The 20002-nt window shown below is 40.6% G+C and overlaps 2 protein-coding genes across 11 annotated transcripts in view; one reads left to right on the top strand and one right to left on the bottom strand.

The window, feature by feature from the left end:
• The window catches only part of LOC121901312 (LIM and calponin homology domains-containing protein 1-like), a 105593-nt gene extending 86874 nt beyond the window's left edge, over nt 1–18719 (top strand). For 2 of the 10 annotated variants that reach the window (XM_042418019.1, XM_042418021.1), the window contains exons 20-27: nt 1869–1961; nt 2165–2329; nt 2485–2579; nt 3487–3648; nt 4438–4533; nt 5253–5361; nt 6162–6264; nt 18271–18718. In XM_042418019.1, coding sequence (XP_042273953.1) covers nt 1869–1961; nt 2165–2329; nt 2485–2579; nt 3487–3648; nt 4438–4533; nt 5253–5361; nt 6162–6264; nt 18271–18353 — 906 coding nt within the window. In that variant the 3' untranslated portion in view covers nt 18354–18718. Of the gene's footprint in view, nt 1–1868; nt 1962–2164; nt 2330–2484; nt 2580–3486; nt 3649–4437; nt 4534–5252; nt 5362–6161; nt 6265–7175; nt 9359–18270 lie in introns of those variants that run through there. The other 8 variants (XM_042418022.1, XM_042418023.1, XM_042418026.1 and 5 more) reach the window with 6 other exon arrangements.
• On the bottom strand, nt 11763–13752 carry phox2bb (paired like homeobox 2Bb). Its single transcript, XM_042418028.1, has 3 exons — nt 13512–13752; nt 12676–12863; nt 11763–12215 (listed from the first exon to the last, which is right to left on the bottom strand). Exons 1-3 carry the CDS (start codon nt 13750–13752, stop codon nt 11787–11789), a joined length of 858 nt encoding a protein of 285 aa, XP_042273962.1. The 3' UTR covers nt 11763–11786.
• Nucleotides 18720–20002: the final 1283 nt, after the last annotated feature.

Raw genomic sequence — 20002 nt, 5'->3', positions numbered from 1 at the left:
GAGTATGACTGGAATAGCCATTTTAATATTATGTTTCAGCATTTCAGAAAGATTGGTTTTAATATTAGAACAGAGGCTCTCCTGGCTCTTAAACTGCCTTAAAGCCTTGAACTGAAATTGAATCTCAACTGGTACAGCAGCCCATGTTATTGGATTTGGATCGGAGTTGAGTTAGATCAAAGCAAATTGCAAATGTTTTGTTTAAAATTGTCAAAAGGTTCTGGGATGGCTTGTTAATAAAAGCATGAATCGATGCGAGGCATGTTATGCTAGTAGGCACTGATTTGGTGATCTGCAGGTCAGAAAACATCTGTCAAGGATAGAAATGAGCTAAGTTTGGTTGAAAATTGAAAGAAGTTTTTTAGAAGTCTAGGATACTTAAAACAGTTGTTTGAACAGCATTTAAATGACAACATTTCCTTTAAAATGTTGTTGAAACAATTTTATATGTAACCTTGACATCTAAAAAACATATCAACCAAATGTAGGCGGGTTCCAGCCTAGACATCCTGACTGGCAAAACACCAAATCCCTGCTTAGTGGGATATTTAACTGCTTACCAAACTCCATTCAGCCAAATCCTGAAAGTGAATTCAAACACAGTTTTTTCGGTAAAAAGCAGCCGCTGTGTGACAGTCACTGACTTGCTCAGCTCAGAATCAGATGGATTAACCACATTTCATTGCTACTCGCAAAGCTTTCGTCCATATTTGTTTTGTATTCAGCATATCCTCCTCCAAAGACACACCCCAGCTGCTCCTATACACACTCTGACCACCGGAGGGCGATTTTGTGCAGTTGGAAGAACCTCTAGCTCGGTTTCTTTCCCCTCACTGTCTCCATCTCATGCACATAAGCAAACACAGACGAGGACGTTGTCCAAGGTTGCTGCTGTTGCTGCTGCCCAAGTCACCCTCTCTCTCCTCAACCAATGAGAGCTGCATCTCAAGTCCACATATTTTTTTTTTAACCTTCAAAAGATTCATAGATATGTATAATATACTGGTCTCATCCACAGTATAATCTTGAAATAAATAAATCTTAAAAACAAAAGTGATGAGAAGAGATTTCTCTCTGGGGTTGTTTCAGGACTGCTTGAGATGAAATGCCCTGAAATGGATGAGTGTGCTTGTTTCCTCCCTGGTTGATTCTGTGTTGTCTCTGCGCCTCAATCTTGGTCTTTCATCTGTCTTGCCTAAGTTGCTTTCTCTCTGAATCTTTGATCTATAATTCTGACCTACTGACAGGCTTCCTACACAAGTCTGAAAAGAGTGAAACCTTATATTTATAATGTTTGTGCTTGTGTAGAATAATCTCAAGTGTCAGAGGGACGGGTGATGTTACCCGGTTGCAATTACAGCAGCGTACATCAAGGGAAAGTCATGAAAAATTTAAGGCGGCTTTTGAAAATGGAAATTGTGTAGGAACCCTGTGTTCAGCAGGTTCTGCATGCTCTGCTTTTGCCTTTTGTCTGCACTGCCTGCTTCTGGTCTCCTTTGTTTGCTTTTTATCCCTGACAAGCAAATATCAGATCTGAGCAAGTGTTTAGCCAGAACAGAGAACTACCTTTGGATTCATTAATCCTCTCTAAATCAAGGCTTATATTTGAAGTACTTACGTTGGGCATCTTACAATCAAATCTTGTATAGCCTACTGAGCAGGCAGTATGTACAAGGAGGGAATTTTATCATTGACTCTGATTCAGAACAAGCAAAGATTTTAGATCTTCTCAAAGCCCTTTTGATGCCAGTTATCTATCTATGTATCAGCTCTGTTTTCCTGCCAATACAACCACCTGCAGATAGTTTAGTCTCCCTGTTCGTTGAGGCTTTGTGCTGTATGTCATGTGTCTGTTGCCATGGTAACAGGAGAAGTACCGGCGCGAGCAGGAGAAGCTGAAGGAGGAGTGGGAGAAAGCTCAGAGGGAAGTGGCAGAGGAGGAGAGGAAGTACCATGAGGAGGTGGGTGTGTGTGTTTATGCTTCAGGGCACATGTTGCCACTGATATGTGTTTTTCTGTGTTGTTTTGATCTTTTTTTTTGATATAAAGTACACTAAAATGTGTCTATCAGTCGGCAAATACACCCTTCTTTTAGATTTTAAAAATGCACAATAGTCAGTCATACATGCATGTTTACAAATCACCCACTCTTCAATCACGACAGGAGCGTAGGATACTGGAAGAGACTGTGACGCCTCTGACTCCCCGTTCATCAGCCCTGCCCTCCCCCAGCCGGGGGGAGCTCTCCTCCACCTCGGAGCCTCATGACACCATCGTCCGCTCACTCGCCGACTGGGAACGCAAGCAGGAAATGCTGGAGAGGCAGTCGGTGAATAGCTCATTGATTGACTATGGTTGATTCATTAGTTTGTGAGATGCTTCCATTAATTTTGTATCAGTGGCTAGAATTACATGAGCGGGCACATTGTTTTTAGATTGGTTGGATCAGCTAACCGTTTCGCTGTTTCTGATTGGTTGACACAGAGGGGAAGCACAGAGAGCGTGGAATGGAAACGAAGAGAAAACGACAGGACCAGTGACATCAGCACTGCTGACGACAGCATGAAAACAGGCAGAAGGTTTGTGAGCTGTGTCACAGGATACGGCGACAGTAAATGTTGCATTTCATCACACTGACAGTGGCTAAAATGAGGCTCTGAAGCCTCGAGAGACAATTCCACCTGTCAGTATTGTTTTTTATTGTCTTAATATATGAAGTTTGTTACCAACCACCAACCAAACAAACAAGCTCAAAAGATGGAAACTTCTGAGAGGTTGGAAGAATGTTCAGAGAAGTTGAAAAGTTTAGATTTTAAATTATAAAACAGCTGCTTTTATAGATTAATATTTATCATGCTAAAATTTTATGGACACCTGCAAGATAAACATTAAAATGTCCTCGGTATCTGTGGTTTGATTTCTTGTGCAACTGGACTTTTCACATTTTATGAGTAAAATTTGAGGCTGTTTCTAGAGTGGAAACAGTCAGTCTATTAATTGATTATCTGTCACTGGACAGACAAATAATCTGCAAATAATCTGACAATCAATTTACTGTAATTTTTCAAGAAAAAAACAGCCAAACATTCCCCAGTTCCAGCTTCTCAACTGAGAGGATGTGCTGCTTTTCTTTCCCTTATATGATTTTGGACTGTTGGTTGGACAAAAGCAAGTTGATGACGTCACCACAGACTTTACACAAATTGTGATACGTTTTTCCCTATTTTGGAGTAAATAATTAATCGATAATAAAAATAATTGATAGTTGCAGCCCCGGCTTTCTCTCAACTTCATGTGCCTCTAATATGCTTTTGCAAGTATTTTTGGGAAGGGTTCAATCTCTGTGCAGGTTTCCATCATAATGGATCTCTGTGGGATTAATCAAATAAAAGTGAAATAAACAATGAAAAGCATAAATACATGATCTGACATGAGCATGTACGACAGGTAATAGAAATGATCGTGTTTTATTTCTGTGATCGTCAGCTCGGTGAGTCAGAGCAGCAGTCAGGTTGAGATGTTCGGCCACAGTCTGCAGAACGGCCAAAAGCCTCCCTCGATGCCGGCCAAAACCTCGACTCCAGTCAAGAAACAACAAGATCTTACAGCAGACAGCAACAAGCCCAGCCGGCCTTCAGGAGACCGCAGGTGTGTGTGTGTGTGTGTCTGTGAATGTGAGAAAGAGAGTTCAGACTCTCACTTTTAAGTTTGACTCCCATTTGTGTCCCTCTTAAATATGAAAGTTTGGTGCATATTGTTGGAAAAATACTTAAAAATGCCCTTAACTGTCAGAGTTGGAAATCAGCAAGATACAGTCAACCAAAGTTTACAGCTTCAATAAGTAACTGTTATCACAGCCAGGAAACTCCTCAAGAATGTTTCTGTTACATCTGTTACACATTTTGTCTAATAAAAGACAGAACATGACGTGACACGAATTCTTAAAATATGTTTTTTATTCCAAGATGAAAAGTTGTTGCTGCATAATTTTTAATTTGACCTTTTTTTGAAACACTGAAATCATCCTTTGCTTTCACATTTCACATTTGATCTCAGGTTTAAATACATATTTTAAAGGACTAGAACAACCAGCAGGACTTTGGTTGTGGATCTTCTAGTAAAACCTTCAGTGAACTTGTTTGACCAGCAGGTGGCGTCTTGTACCTGTGTTTCCCCTCATAGTTTTCCTCTACATAAAGCAACAGTACCGCTTGACAAGAAAAACACTGATTATCATTAGAATCATATGCTGCATTAACACATAACATTACATTTTAAAGAATAAAGTAGGATTGATGTTTTATCCGAACATTACTGAATAGATTCCGGTCGTGTAGTTCATCCCGGCTTGGATTGGTTCATGTCTGTGTCTGGCAGCCAATAGAGAAGCTGTGGCTGTGAGTCATCATCATGTTGCATGTTGCTGTCCATTTCCAGGAGCAGCCCCATTGATAATAACATGGGCCGCAGCTCATCGAAGCCCCCCGCAGCATGTCCACCACCTCCAGACACAGTGCCTCCAGCACCCAATAGGTACTGCATCACAAACAGCCCACATGGAGGGAAGAGGGGAAAGGAGGGGGGGGGGGTTGGGGGTGGAGGGGGGAGGTGCTCATTTCTGCATTGTCATTTTCTGCTTCGCTGCCTGTATTTCTCCACCCATCTCATATCATCTAACAGCAAGGACTCTCCAACCTTCCAGGAATATCGATATAATAAAAGGAGCGTGGAGTCAGAGACGAGCAGAGGGTTATTTATTAATCTTATTTGTTTGTTTTACAGGGAGCATACTCATAAACATCGCTGCAAATGTGACAGAGTTTACCATCTGCAGTCCAAGACCAGATTTCATTAAAATACAATACAAATTTTATTTTAAATATTTGGAAAAACAGGAAACAGTGGAAACAAGAATACATGTAGGATAATGTCCATGATGGAACAGCAAGAACAAGAACCCTGATCAGTAGAAATACAGACAAAAACTATAAAGGCATCGACTGTCAAGCTACTTATGGGATATACATCACCAAACAAGTTTTCACTGCAAAGATGGTGGAAAGGTAGAAGATACTATCTGACCTGTAGATCAAGATATGAGATTGTTGAAGAGTTCCAATATAATTAAATACACCGACTGACCTTTTTGTATTTACTGTCAAAGTAGCTTAACTGGCCAGTCCACGACACCCTTTACAATCCTTTTCTAGTGTCATAGGTCGTGTGTTTCCATCCGTTTCTCTCTCCCGCAGGTCCGTCAGTGGGAAGAAGCTGTGCTCCAGCTGTGGGCAGCCATTAGGGAAGGGGGCGGCAATGATCATAGAGACCCTCAGCCTCTACTTCCACATTCATTGCTTTAAGGTTAGTGTGCAGAGAGAGAACTTATCCTCCCATGAGTGCTTTTGTCATCAAAGATCCAGTTTGTTTGTGTTTTTTCTTCATTTAACGGTCCATTATGAGCATGAATTGTACTTGAGCAGCGGAGTTTAAATGTGTAAACACAATAAAAGGATAAGGCTGAAGATGTTTTATGTATTTCTTGTTGTCAACAAATAGCATTAAAGGACCAGAACTAATAACAGAACTATAAGTATTTTCTGTGGAGCCAAAACCTGATATATCTTATTCCTGTATTAAAAACACATCAACAGGCCACTACATTGCACTGGGTGACATGTTTCTTTATTACTATGAACATAAACACTGTAGATAATTATAAGTCAGTCCCACATACACGGTCCTGCTGCTGTGAATACTTACTAGAGCACCGAATGTGTATTAATCCACAGCTGAAAGTAGTCCCCACCAAATGGAAAATTTACTCTTGTTTGAATGACCTTTGCTAAAAGCCACAGTGTCCAACTGTTTGAGAAATGACTGAACCTTTTATAGAAATGAAACTATATATTTGTGACTTGTTTTAAAAGATTTATGTCTTCAGTGGGAACTAATGGGCTTTGGGCGAGGATCCACAGGCGGGGTTGAGAAGTCAAAGTATCGATAGATGGACTTATTGTTTGTTTTGATCCTTTTGTGATATTTGTTGATGATGGGAAACATAGAATAATACCAGCCTTTAAGATTCACCTGTAATAGCACCTAATAAATAATCTCTCTGTTTCTCTCTCTGTGTGTCTTTATGTCTCGCTCTCTGTCCTCAGTGCGGAGTGTGTAAGGGACAGTTAGGCGACACGACCACGGGGACGGACGTCCGAATTAGGAACGGCCTCCTCAACTGCCACCAGTGCTACATCCGCTCCCGCTGTGAGTCCCTCCACCTCCCCTCTCTCACATGTCTCCCCCTTTATCTCTCAACCACTGTCTGTTCTGCATCTCACTTTTTTTGTCTCGTTTCCATCCATCCGCAACATAAAGGAATAATCAATGTGGTCGCTTTCTTGCAGCTGAGTCCAAGCGTATAAAACACCATTATGAATATCAAAAAGCAGAACCACCACAACTTTCATGTTAGATAATGCTCACAAAGAGAGAAGTTAATCATCCTCTAACATTAGAATAAGAGAAAGGTGTTATTGTTCCTTATTGTTTGCTAATGTCGGCCATATTTCTTTTATTCCTTGATGAATAAATGCAGTTTTCAATAAGGCAACACAGCACCAGCAGTAAATATGTGTCTGATTTATTGTTTTCAAAGTAAACGCGACAGCATTTTCTGATAAAGACGCGTGGTGTATTTCGAACCCTACATTCTTTATTGCAGCCCCGCTGTGAGGCTGATCAGACTTGTGTATTTTAATCTAAAAATCCGACTGAGTGCAGCTTTAATAAAGAAAGTGTCAGACACAGTGAAGCAGTGATGAATGGAGGGATGAAGCCGCATCAGGTGAAAGGCGCAGAGAGGGAGAGAAACCGGTGATGATGTAAGTCGGGCGAGGACGACAGTAACTTTGCAACCTTTTCACCTTGCCCGCACAAGAGCCAAATTTCATGTTTTTACTTTTAGATAACCTCTCAGCAGCTGTTATCATTTAGGGATCAGAAAACAGCGAAATCAAATCAGAGACTCAATCAAAAGACCGTTAAGTCCCGAGCTAAGAGGGTTTTCTCTCATTACAGCCGCATGTCCTTGAACTCAAGATCCCAGAAAAACAATTGTGGTTTTTTAAAAACTGTGGCTTCCCTTCTCTGTCTCTCTCTCTCTTTTTCCTTTCAAGCGGCCGGACAGCCAACCACGTTGTGACGCTCGACAGAAAAGCACAAGGAAGAAATCTCATCCCTGTTTAACCAGATTATCTGCAAATCATGTCCTTCAAAGCGTGTCGGGATATTTGCATCCTCCGCAGCTCAATAACCAACGAAGACTCATCATGTGGGCCAAAACAGAGATCTGGGGACAGTCAAAAAAAAAAAAAAAAAAAAAAAAAAATTCTTTGTGTGTATGTCACCTGATATGTGAGTGAAATGAATCAAACTCTGGATTTGATTGGTCCTCGTAACATCACACAGACTCTGTTTTATCATGCAGCGAGAGAGCGAGAGAGAGAGACTGTTCGGGGGGTTGGCGGCCATTTTAACATCCTTCAGTGAAAACATTTACAGATGCTTCAAACACAGGAAGGCTGTGTCAACGTCCTGTGTTGTCAAAATGAACACGAAGAGAATTCAACGGTGTTCGGGTCTCGGTTCAGAGAAGTAGAATCAGATTCTACTTTCCTGGTTTGGAAAAGAAATGTGAATATTCACCATTCAGTTCCATTAAATGGAAATGCAGTATATCACAATTACTTAAACGCTTTTTTATCATTTAAGACACATTTTCTTAATTTGGAACGATGGAATTAAAAGAAAACCGAACGTGGCGTCGAGCAGCTGAGATTGGTATTTTTAATTTCTCATAACAGGCTGGATCTGAAAAATATGAATAATTTTATGCCCCTTCAATGAAGTGTGAGATTAAAAACAAAAGGTTATGAACACAGTTCATTTATAAAGAGCAATAAAGGTCACTATAAACCCCGTATTTAGGTCCACAGACACAATATATCCAGTAAATCACTATTTTTTGATCCTTTAGCCCACACAGTGACCTCCTGTGTCTCTCATTCTGTGCTCAAAATAAAATTAGCTTCTGATATAAATACATATTATGAATGTAGTTTCATCATTAGGGCAATAACATGACTTGTGAGCTGTTTTTTGTGCTTTGGGTCACATCAGGTTGTTCCTCGGCCAGCCTGTCAGCTTGGAAAGTCAGGACTTTAATGTGCCTTAGGAAAGCAAGGTGATGCAAGAAAGAAACACCAGCTGTATGGTGTTTTATTTCTTTTTTTTATTATTATTATTATTATTAATTTTTTTTTTTTTTTGGGTGGAGGGAGGGATTTGGCCAAATTTGAACTTTTAAACTGCAGACTTTTAAAGGCTGCAGCCCTCCTTTACATCACGCTTTACTTCAGTTGATAAGTACTGTTTATTTTCTCATAAACAAACACCCTTAATTCCGTTTTCCCCCTGTGATTCCTCTGTGATTTGCAGTGATAAAACCAGTGCAAAGGAGTAAACTTGTTGTCTATTTGGAAAAATGCACAGTATAGATTATATACTGCAGGGGAAAACACTGATTTAATTTTGAATGTTGTTTTATTCTAGGGCAATATAGACTTCTGTATGCTATTAATTGAGGTAATTTTGATAATTGCTCAGTGGTAGGATTCATTCATAAAAGTTTAAAAAATAAAAAAATAAACAAAAACATAAATATCATCAATACATGTTACATCTAGTTAATCAGCAGAGGTAATATGAACACACATACCAGCAGTTGCACCTGTGCAATATTTGGTTGGATGAAACTAAAGATCTGTGCCGCCAGCTGGACATTTTAAGTCACTTGCTTCTTTTTTTTTTTCTGAACTTGTATGAGAAGAGCTCGGTTATGTATTGTGGATGTAAAAAAAAAAAATGCACGTTTAAGCCTAAAACCAAATGATTTGCTGTATGAAAGCAAACTAGCAGCCTCCTCCTCTTCCTCCTCCTCCTCCTCCTCCTCCTCCTCCTCAACTGCGTCCTATAGCCAAGCTTTTCCTCCGGGTTCATTTCTCTGATCTACAGTATTTTTAAGCTTCTGTTCTAATTGTGTATTTTCTTTTTTTTTTTTTATCCTCATTTAGTTAATGAATAAATCTCGGCTGAGTCTCTTATAGCGGGATCTTTGAGACGGAGCTCTATATTCAGACGGTCTTCTTAACAGGATAGTTGGGGAATGAAAAACCTTTTACGTCTGTTCTGTATTTATTGTAATATTCACCTGAACACTATCCGAAATATAGATTAATTTGATGTTTAAATGCAATGGCATTTATAGCATACTGTATGTTTATAAATAAAATGTTATAAATTAAAAATGTGCAGCTGTGTTTTCATTTTTGCAAAATACATAATAATAATAAATACTTAATATATTTGCAACAGCAGCTTTAATCTGTCTCTGGCTCCTTCAACAAGCTGGAAATATGTAGAAATTAGAGGAAACTCAATGTCAGGTATGTTTTTAACTATGTAAATAGGGTGGATGGGGTTAGATCTTAATTAATTAATAATTAGCGTTTTGGTTGGACGTCGTAGAGATGACTGGTTGAGGTTAGGTGTGATAAAACTTGGGTTCAGGTTAAGGTAAGGGTAGAATCGATGGGAAAACGACACAAAGACTGGTGTTACACCTAATTCTGTGACCTGAGAAGCAAGTTCACCTGTTACCATGTTGCCTAAATAGTGTATCCAGTATTTAAACAGGAGTCATAAAATCTGGTAGCTGTTATTTCAAAATTATGACCCCATAATCTTCAGATTGGGTCACAAATTTTGATAGCTGTTACCAAACATTGTGACCCCAGATATACACAAATTGAGCTCTGACAGCAGAAACCGGTGGTCAGTATCAATAAAGGTTTGCTTGTAGAGCTCTAACACCTCACCTGCCGATATCTGATCAAATATCAACACGTTTCCTGTAGTTGATCCTCCAGCATCACAGAATAAGAAACACCTTATTTTACATTTACACCTCAAATCATTCCCATCTTGAGATTTAAATTATGATTTTCCTAAAATAGTTTTAAAAATAAATGTTTACGGGTGTAAATTTTCCATTTTTTCCCTCCGGATCTAAATATTTTCTCCAATCAGGTGACGTTTCCTTGGTGTTAATGGAGCAGTTTTCAAATTCTGTCTCATTTCAGTAAACTGGTCTTATGTCTGCATTGAAATGAAGAGAAATTATTTTAACCTAAATGCAACAGGTTAAATAAATAAATTAATTAAACCTTGAAGACTGAATAAATTGTGTGCTGCGCTGTCCGTGGTGCTGAAATCATCGAGCCTCTTGGAAACGACCCTCAACGAACAACATTGTCCTTCAAGAGCAACACTTAAGAAGATTGTTTATAAATCGTAATATTACATATTTTTAAACCTCTGAATTCCAACAGGAATAATAACTTCACTCGTTTTCCTAATGTTTCCAAAGAAAACATGACAAACCAACTTGCACTATTATTTTTTTTTTTATCATCAACAACCATTTCAATGGTACACCTGGAAAACTATGTGCACATGTAGAAATATTTCCTTCTTAAATATAAGCATTCATTACCTACATATAAATAACTTTCAGATCCCGGACAAAACATGTTACATAATGCTCACAAAATGGGAGGGAAATCATTGTAAAATCAGACAAAGAGACAACATGCAAATTATATAGAAATAAATACAATGTTTGCATCCATTCCCTTTTTTCTTTTTGTTTTTTACCCAAAATAAATTCTTCCGAGGGAATTTTGTAAAACATCAAAAAGACTTGTATGATCGATCTACGAGGGAGTATGGCCTATGGTTCAACTATAGGAGACAATAATACGTATTAACACTATACAATTTGAGCCACAAAAACACTGCCGTAGAAAGACACACAAAACATACAGATTCCTGTCAGAGGTGAACATTGCAGTAGTTTGTGCCTTTTTTTCTCGAGGAAACAATTGTGTTTATATCGATAATTTAAAGAAACTAAACTCTCAGCAGCCCTGGAAAGAAAAGAAAAAAAAACGCAGCTGTAAGAGGCTACTTCCACACAGCAGGTTGTGTCTACAGAGAACAGAAAAGCAAAATGCGTCAGCGTCTGGTTGGATATTTGTCGTTAAACACCTTGCATTGTGTGTGTGTGTGTGTGAGAGAGAGAGAGAGAGAAGGAGAGAGAGAGAGAGAGAGAGAGAGAGGGAAAGAGAGAGAGCATCCGCAGTCATGGATATTAAACGTCTCTCTACCAAACAAAGCAGCTGTTGAACTCTGACATTATAATGTGACAAAAAGAGGCTCCTTTGCTCACTGATGGCACGATGCGTTTCCAGTGCGCAGACGTCTGTGTTTGCTCATTATCAGAACAGGAAAAAAATATTCATCTTAACAAGTCACATAAATCCAGTATTGAGTCTTAAAATGTGTTTTTTTTTCTTAAAACAAGAGGAATGTTGTGAATTACAGTGATCTGCCTTATTCTGCCTTTTTTTTTTCAGGACACGAAGAAACAAAAGGAAACATTTCAACTTGTTTTAAGAAAAAGACAAAAACGTGACTTGTGAAGATGGATATTTCTACAGCCAAAGTGTCAACTGACCACAAGAAACGGCGCAAGGCATAAAAACAAAATAACAGAGTTGTCATCTTCTTTTTAACTGCTTTATATTGTCCTTAAGTCTGTCTTGAGCAATTGCTTTTCAGTCTCCGGAGGAGGAAACTTCTCTCTTTTCCTCTGCTGTGGAGCTTCATTAGAACATGCTGGTCTTTACTAATGTAGCTTTGGCCCCGTTCTGTCTTTGCAAAGACGACAGTACGCTGGCGAATGGCCCGCCCAATGAGTCCGGGATGGAGGTGATGGTCCCCGGGGCGGGGGCCCAGCCTTGGCTCGGTGCTGTCACCCCCATTCCGGTGGACACGGAGGTCTTCACTTGGTCCACCTGTCCGTTCCCGGTGGTGTTAACTTGGCCTCCGGTGGGGCTCGGTCCGCCGCAGTTGGAGGTGGGCACGGGGTTCGGGCCCGGTCCTCCTGTGCTATCGGGGTCGGTAGATTTGGTGTCTTTGCTGTCTTCGTCTCTGGAGTCGGACTTCTTCCCAGAATTGGACTTGGCAGCCGCTGCGGCCGCTGCAGCTGCCCGCTCTTGCTTGCGGAACTTGGCACGCCGGTTTTGAAACCACACCTGGATAATTGAGAAAGAATACAAGTAGAAGAGTTAAACAACCATTAGTGTTTGATTTGTGCTTAAATCAATCAATCACTGCTAATCTAAAACTATATATCAGCTCAGTTATGATCACATAAGGCTCTTTAGTAGAGGTGATGTTAATTGTAGCTTATTCATTTTGCTTATAAATGCGTTTTGGGGTTAAAATGTCTAAAAGTGTCCATAAAGAAGAACAGCAACTCTTTATTTTGCGCATTACTATACAACAGTGTGTCAAATGGTGCATTGGAGGCCAGCAGTGCACCGTGTTAAAGCAGTAAAGTGTTTATTTCACTAAAATTTACGGAAAATGAGTGATTTGATGTTGAAATGTTTCCTAATTTGCATCATAAATCCACTCGTGCGTAATTGTAGCGTAATCGTGCGTAAAGGGAGCAGGTTGGCGCCTGTTGTTGGAGAGCCGGTGGCTGTTTACCTGCACTCTGGCTTCAGTCAGATCGATTTTGAGTGCCAGCTCCTCTCTGGTGTAGATATCCGGGTAGTGTGTTTCAGCAAAAACCCGCTCCAGCTCCTTCAGCTGGGCGCTGGTGAAAGTGGTCCGGATGCGCCTCTGCTTTCTCTTCTCGTTCAGTCCGCCGTGGTCCGTGAAGAGTTTGTAGGGAACTGTAAACGAAATGAAATGTCACCGTTAGACGTGCTGTGGTCTTATCTGTGCAGTAATGGGAAGATATGAGCGTGTGTAATAGCGATGTTGTCAAATGGAAGTAAATTCAAATTCGATATTTTGTATAAAATCCAGTTAAGGGCGCTGGGCTAGAGCCTTCAATTCTATTATGCCTTTGATTACCTGTGAATTAGTTCTGAATTGATAACGTTGCTGACCTGTGATGCGGTTAATTGTAATGTTAAACTAATTGTTGCTCCTCAGATTGAAGCTCAAGTTTGAAAACTTGTCATAATGTTCCCATCCGCCCCGCTTGTTGCTACTGTAACTCCAATTCGGTGTCAATAATGAGCTTTAGTCTTTGGTTATCTAATTATTTTCGAAGCTTTATGTCTCATCGCAAAGTAAATAAATTATGCCTATCATTTTGGCAGCTTAAGATAATTCTGTTGGCGGTTTTGGGTGTGACTGGGATAGTATAACCCCGTAACCGAATTACCGCTTGCCTGCAATCGCTTCTAACGTGATAAATTCTTTCATTTATGTAAGCAAATTTCGTTTGGTAAATACTAAACACATTTCCATTTTCAAATGCAATCAAGGCGTCCTATAATACGCCTGGTTGAGGCTCCGGAGCCGCTGCTTACCTGCGGCGTACGGGCTGCTCTGGTGGTCCCGCAGGGTCCCCAGGCTGCAGGACCCCGGCGTGAGGGACGGACAGCCGGAGGTGGCCCCGAAAGTGGTCCTGATGGGATTGTACTGAAACCCACTGGCTTGACTGCACGAACTGAAGTCCGCATAGGCCGATGCCAAGCTCGATGTGTCCATCCCGGCCATACATGACTCGTAGGCAGAGGAATTTAGGTAAGAATACTCCATTTTATACATTTGAGAAGGCTCGGTGGAGTTAGAAAGCTGCACTTCCCGGGAAAAAATGTCAAACAAAAAAAACCCCCAAAAAAATTGGGTTAGAAAGAAAAAAAATAATAAAAAACCAAACTGAGGAGGACGCGCGGTCTGAGTTGGGGGGGAAAGATGACTTGTTTGGTTTGAACTGGTTGGAAGGAGGCTGGACGGTGGGTAGATGTTCACTGCTCAGCGCCTGCTCCAAAACTGGCCTCCTTTATAGGAACCTAGCCCTGTTTTATGAAAAGCCCCCTAAGAGCCGCCTAGCCCGAGGTCTCTAGAGCATATAGTCCTCATAATAAACTTGGCTCTTTCCGCTTGGACAATAGCAAAGCGTTTGGTCTTATTGCTAGCGCTTTTTTACATGACAATAACTCATCAGTCTATTGGGCTGGCACTGGGGGCCCGGGCTGTCCAACCTCCCTATCATTGATCCCCTGCATCTCTAATTAGAATTTAATACCACGCCATTACGCAGCCCTCCACCACCACCACCGCCACCCCTCTACCCATCCACCCCACTCCTCTCCAACCACCATCTTGCCCTTTAATTCAATCACACCACTTGGAAATAATGAAAGTTGGGTGACGATTCTCCCTGATCCAATTTTCTCCAAGCTTTTAAGCCTTTTAAGCGACCGTATACCTTGGGCAGGATTTCACATAGTATTCCCCCTCTGCTTCTCTTTCTGCCCGTCTGCTCCGACTGTTTTCACTCGCTTTTTTTTTTTTTATTTGTCTGGTGATCCTCTGCATGGTTTTTCTGCACTGAAGCAGCAAAACATGTACATTTTTTCTCCGGTATATAACGAGTTGTTTTGTCGTTTAGGTTTATGGATATCTTGAGGTTGATATACTCTTTTTTGACAAATAAAAATATGCAACTTCGGTGACAGCTGCAGGTGTGACAGGTTACAGATTCAAATGCAACTGGTTTTAATCATATTTTCAGTGTGTGATCCGTGTTTTTATGCTATTTACACTAAAGCAAAGTCTCTCACACACACTGAGAAAAAATAAGATTTTAACACTGAACACGCAGATAAATGACTCATTCAGGTGATTTTTTTAAAAAAAAAATGTTTTTACATGCTATGACATTTTAAAATATATATATATATTTAATCAGTAACTTTGGCTTTTAAATCTAGTCATTGCTAGTAAATGCTTCATGACCGTGTAGAAGCTGAACTTACAAGTAAATAAATGAAAGTTATGGCTGTGTACGTGCAAGTAATTAACTAATCCACCAGCTTCGTTTTTTATGGCAATATTGGCCACTTGTTTTTGCCAAATAAACAAAACGTTTCCCACAATTCTCCCCCTCTGTACTGCTGGAGCATAATCTCTGCTAAACTTCCGGGTGTGTTTTTTAGGATTCAAATGAGTTTGTAATTGTCTTTATTACTTTCATTATTCCGTTTATTTGGCAAATAACATCTTTCTAATGAAAGTAACGAACTGGCGAGGCAGTCATCGGACCTCTTAGGCTCACAATATTGGCTGAGTGGTTAATTTGGTTTGTGTAATAAGGTGAAGCGTTTTGTATGGCGCTTACACCGAGTGTGTGTTTCTTTTTTTCTTTTTTCTTTTTTTCTTTCATTGGACCGAGTTCAAGTCCTCGTGTTTGAAGCTGCGGGTTTTTTCTCTTCCAAATGATCAAAAAACACAAAAAGGCGCAACAGGAATTCTGATGCATCAATTAGATTTAGCAGATGAGTGTTTGATGTTTCAATTTGTTCACCACTGGTCGTGTTTCACTGACTGATCTGCCTGCTAATGTTTCTTATTCTGAGGCTCTCCATCGAAAAATCACCATAATATTCCAGTAATAGCGGCTGAGAATATGATGCTCGCTGGTATGAGTGTATTTGAACATTAGATATTACAAACTTTGGTCTTAAAACCTATTAGATTATATTAAAAGATTATAATAGATCTCTTGCTTTGAACGGTTTCTATAATCTCTGATTTATTTTATTACTTTCACACTCATCTCATCTTTTCATCATTATTAAGGAGCTGGAGAAATATTACATTAACATGTTTAATTAAAAAAAGATGTGATTATATCCACGCAGATGCTTTGAAAAAAATCACATAACAGGCTGCTTTTGGTAAAACACGTGCAGGTTTTTATATATTTCTCTATGAAAAAGTGATTGAATCATTTATAGATCTCAGATATGTCGATATCTGTGAGGAACTATCTGCCTTTTTTGCGATATTGTCACTAAATATGTCTGGGAAATAAAATTGTATTTGATCAAATGTTCATTTAAAGGCTGAAAATAACAACATTTTTTATAAATTGTATATTTTGTCATTTTCAGGCTGCAAGGTGCAGCTCTCACATCATCTGAGCCGCTCGCATTTGCCATCAATTATGTTTTTTTCTCCACAATTGCTGACGTGTTGCAGTGTGTTTCTCCCTTTTCTTTCGTGTGTACATTGTCTTTTTCAGAGATCAATGAGAGCAAAAAAAAAAAAAAAAAAAAAAAGAAGTTAATTCTTTCTTGACACAACCCGGTCCCTATTATGTAAATGTTTTCTTTTTTTATTTCCCCCTTTCTACACACGAGCTGGGACCCAAAAGTTGTACCAAATGGTTAATTTGATTATTGAAACCAAAGAGCCAAATGGTTCACCGTCCTCCCTCCACGCGTCTGGCAGCGAGAAAAGAAACCATCTCTGGGAATTAATCTAATAACGCTCAAAGAAACGAGAAGTCTTTTCTGATATTTCGCCGAGGCAAATACAATTATAGCTTTTAGCCATCGGTTTCTTTCACTGAAGCCGCTCTTTATTCTTGCGGTCTATAGTCCCTCCACCATAGTCCACCAGCTATTGAAACGCCTCCCTTTTATAGTTTCAACATCTTTTAATTCTTTCAGCTGGTGCGGGAGGGACGAGGAGTTTGATGTTTTGATGTGAGAATATTAAATCCGAAAGGCTGCAGTCTGAGTTGATTTACAAAAAAATGACATTTTAGCTTTTGCAAGATGCAAAACGTGCAGACAGCTTTAACCAGACGCACAGGCTTCTGGTGGCTGCAGGTCGGTGAGCGCTCACCGTTTCCAAACAGCAAACAATGCTGCAAACAGTGATTTACAGTAACATAATGGTCCTTTAATTCAAGTAAATCGGTAGTTAATTTGTAATTATGTGGCAAATAAAGGGCTTCAACCATATGCCTTCACTTAAATAAATCAGGAAAATGCGATGTGTGCAAGACCTTAAATTCCCCTGGCAAGTGCCGGACAATAGCCGGGATATGGGAGGAACTCCTCTCCATTTAGTGAGCACTATCGTTGCTCAGCAATATAGGAATGCGGGTCGACAGGAGGGACAAAAAGAGGAACAAAATGCCATTGTCTCTGGATGGATTGGATGGATCCACTCCCCCGAAAAGGCAAAGAAACAGAGGAGGATAAAGAGAGAGAGAGCGATGGGAGGGTCCCGCTGTCACATTTCACCTACAATGTCTCACTCCTCCGCCCGAGGAAATCCTACGCTTATCAAAACGGTTATTAATAAGGCCGCGTGTTGCAGGGGAGGGGCTCGGGAGCAGATAAAAAAATCATTTTGGGGATGCTCTTGTGGCAATTTAGTGTGATGTCTCAATTTGACAGGATGGATAAAGGCTAGGGTCTCGCTTTCACCTGGAAAATGCTGGAGAAAAAAAAGTCTGAAATAACATCACCAGAATGGATGAAAGGGTGACCTTACAGTTCCAGATGTACAATAACAAACACTGCGGGATTAGAAAAAGTACATTTTCATCCAAAAGACTCATACATCTTCCAGACAACCTTTTTGTGTTCTGCTGCAATTTTAAAATCGAAAACTCCAGACAAGCAAGAAAAAAAAAAGCCAAACATCTGAGTTAAAGGTGTTCCAGGCCGGTGCGTAAAAGGCGCATCGTGTTTCCAAGTGCACAGATGGAAAGTGACATCTGGAGAAGAGGCAAATTCAATTAGAAGCTGGTGTCTTCTCTCGGTGTCTGCAGGAAAGAAAAAAAAAAAACGTGCAGCACAAAAGATATCAGTGTTTCAGCCTGCTGCGTGCAGACGTGCAGAAGTCATGTTGTTATTGTTGTTACATTTTTACGTATTTTCACCTGATGCGTCCTCATTCAGATTTTTGCCACAAATCCGAGGTCGTTGTGCGCCTTGGTGAAGGTGATAGGCAGGATGTAGAGAAAGATAAACTCACCTGATCTCCAGTTTTATCCAGTTTTTGTGGAAAATAGAGTTTATACATCTTTGCAGCTTTTTATGAAAATGATATTTGGGGCCACATTGATAAGAATATAAGATGAAGGGGGGGAAGTAGATTATTAATCAATCTTTTATTGAGGAAAAAGTATAAAAAATAAAATGATTAATTTACAGATTCTACAAGGAAATGTTTAAATATTTGACTCTGATAGTCTACAGGCTGTGCTGTGTGTGATATCCTCCTCTTATCTCCCATTAACTCATCCCGTTTGTTTTCCAGATGCTGCAGCTCCAAGCACAGCACGGCTCATCTCTGCTGGCCGCTCCGAGCCCTCTGAGTCTTTATCTGCGCTTCCCAAGTGACCAAGAGACCAGCCAGTGGATTAACATAAAAATCTTATTCCGGGGGATAAGATTAGGAAACATTTTACCCTCAAACGCGGCCTTGGCACGGGCGAGAGCCAGGCAAGGAATCAATTACTAAATTACTCCAACCTCTAAGTCGACATTAACGCAGAGAAATGCCATCGACCGGTTCTAAAATAAGATTTCGCAAAGATGTGATCATTAAATCTCTTGCCAGTGTTCAAGAATTTGATTCATAAAATCGTCTGAAATGAGATGGAATTAAATTCTTATCGGAGCTCTTGTCATCGTTTCATCCCGCGCTGTTTAACGTTGGTCAATGGCCTTCATGAGATTTCCCCTGTAAATAAACTTGTAATTGAATCCGCCTCTCCACGACACATTGTTTGGTTGTTATTAATTTTGCAGCCACGCAGGCGGACTGATGGAGCATGCAGGACCGAGTCTGGCCCTGGATGTTACTGCAGATTCTCTCTAACACGTTTATATTCACACACACACACACACACACACACCAAACCAACATTGTGTTTTTTAGAGCCGTTTAAGCTGCAACATGCTTTAAAGGAGGAAACCATCTAAAACATCATCTGTCATTTTTTTTTTTTTTTTTTTTTTTCTGTTTTCTGGCCTCTTGCATTTCACCCCCAGTGGGGTCAAGGCATATTTTATTTAGCATAGTCTACTGGCATCACCCCCCCCCACCCTACCCCACACACACCCCCCAGCATTAGCAATTGACAATTATTAGCCCCAGCCTCATAAATCAGCTGCGTGACCCGTTATTATTGTTGAATTGAATAGCTGTTGGGGAAGTGAGGGTCAGTGTCATTAACTTGGCCCCCCTTCCCTCCCGCTCCACCCCCCCCCCCCCCCCCCCCCCCCCCCCCACACACACACACACACACCACCCTCGGGCCCCCTGAAGGCATTTGGCCCTCTATACAAGGACCTGCTGGCTAATAATGCCGTGTGGTCGGCCTAAAAGCTTAATCACACATGCATTAAGCGGCAGACAGCGGCCTTTTGTGCGCACGTAGGTTTACTGGAATTAAGCGATTAATGGTCATCTGAGCGGCAGGCGACAAGGCGGCGCATCGAGGATGATGGAGCGGTTTTTAATGTCAAAAAAAAAAAAAGAAGGGAAAGAGAGAGAGATCGGCCAGTAGGAGCGGAGGCGTCAGGCTGAAAGGAAGCAGGGAGGGAGGGCAGCAATTACAGTAGACCGTGTCTCCCAATCCATCATAAAACGTCAAGGTCATTGTGAATTATATTGATTATTATACAACACATTGTAATGTTTATTACACCCCCCCTCCCCCCCCCCCCCCCCCCCCCCCCCCCTCCCTCCTCCCTCCTCCCTCTGACATTATAATATGCAAAATATACCACATGTAAACACCTGCTATCAATTTCTAAAGCTGCTAATTTGTCTCGCCTCATGCACCCCCCCTTCTCCCAATTTCATATTCTTTTGATGTGTTATGACTAAACACGTGGCCTCAATAGTACATTATTTTGCCCTCAGCCTCCATCTGCATAAACCATCAAGCAGCTTTTCTCTGAATTATTATTTCCATATAGTCAAAAGAGTCCCAACAAGGGCCTCCAGTGATCATAACATGGCTTTATATAGACCCAGACAG

Source organism: Thunnus maccoyii, chromosome 8 (assembly GCF_910596095.1).
Source record: "Thunnus maccoyii chromosome 8, fThuMac1.1, whole genome shotgun sequence".
Lineage (NCBI taxonomy): Eukaryota > Metazoa > Chordata > Actinopteri > Scombriformes > Scombridae > Thunnus > Thunnus maccoyii.
This window is presented reverse-complemented; position numbering and strand designations above follow the sequence as displayed.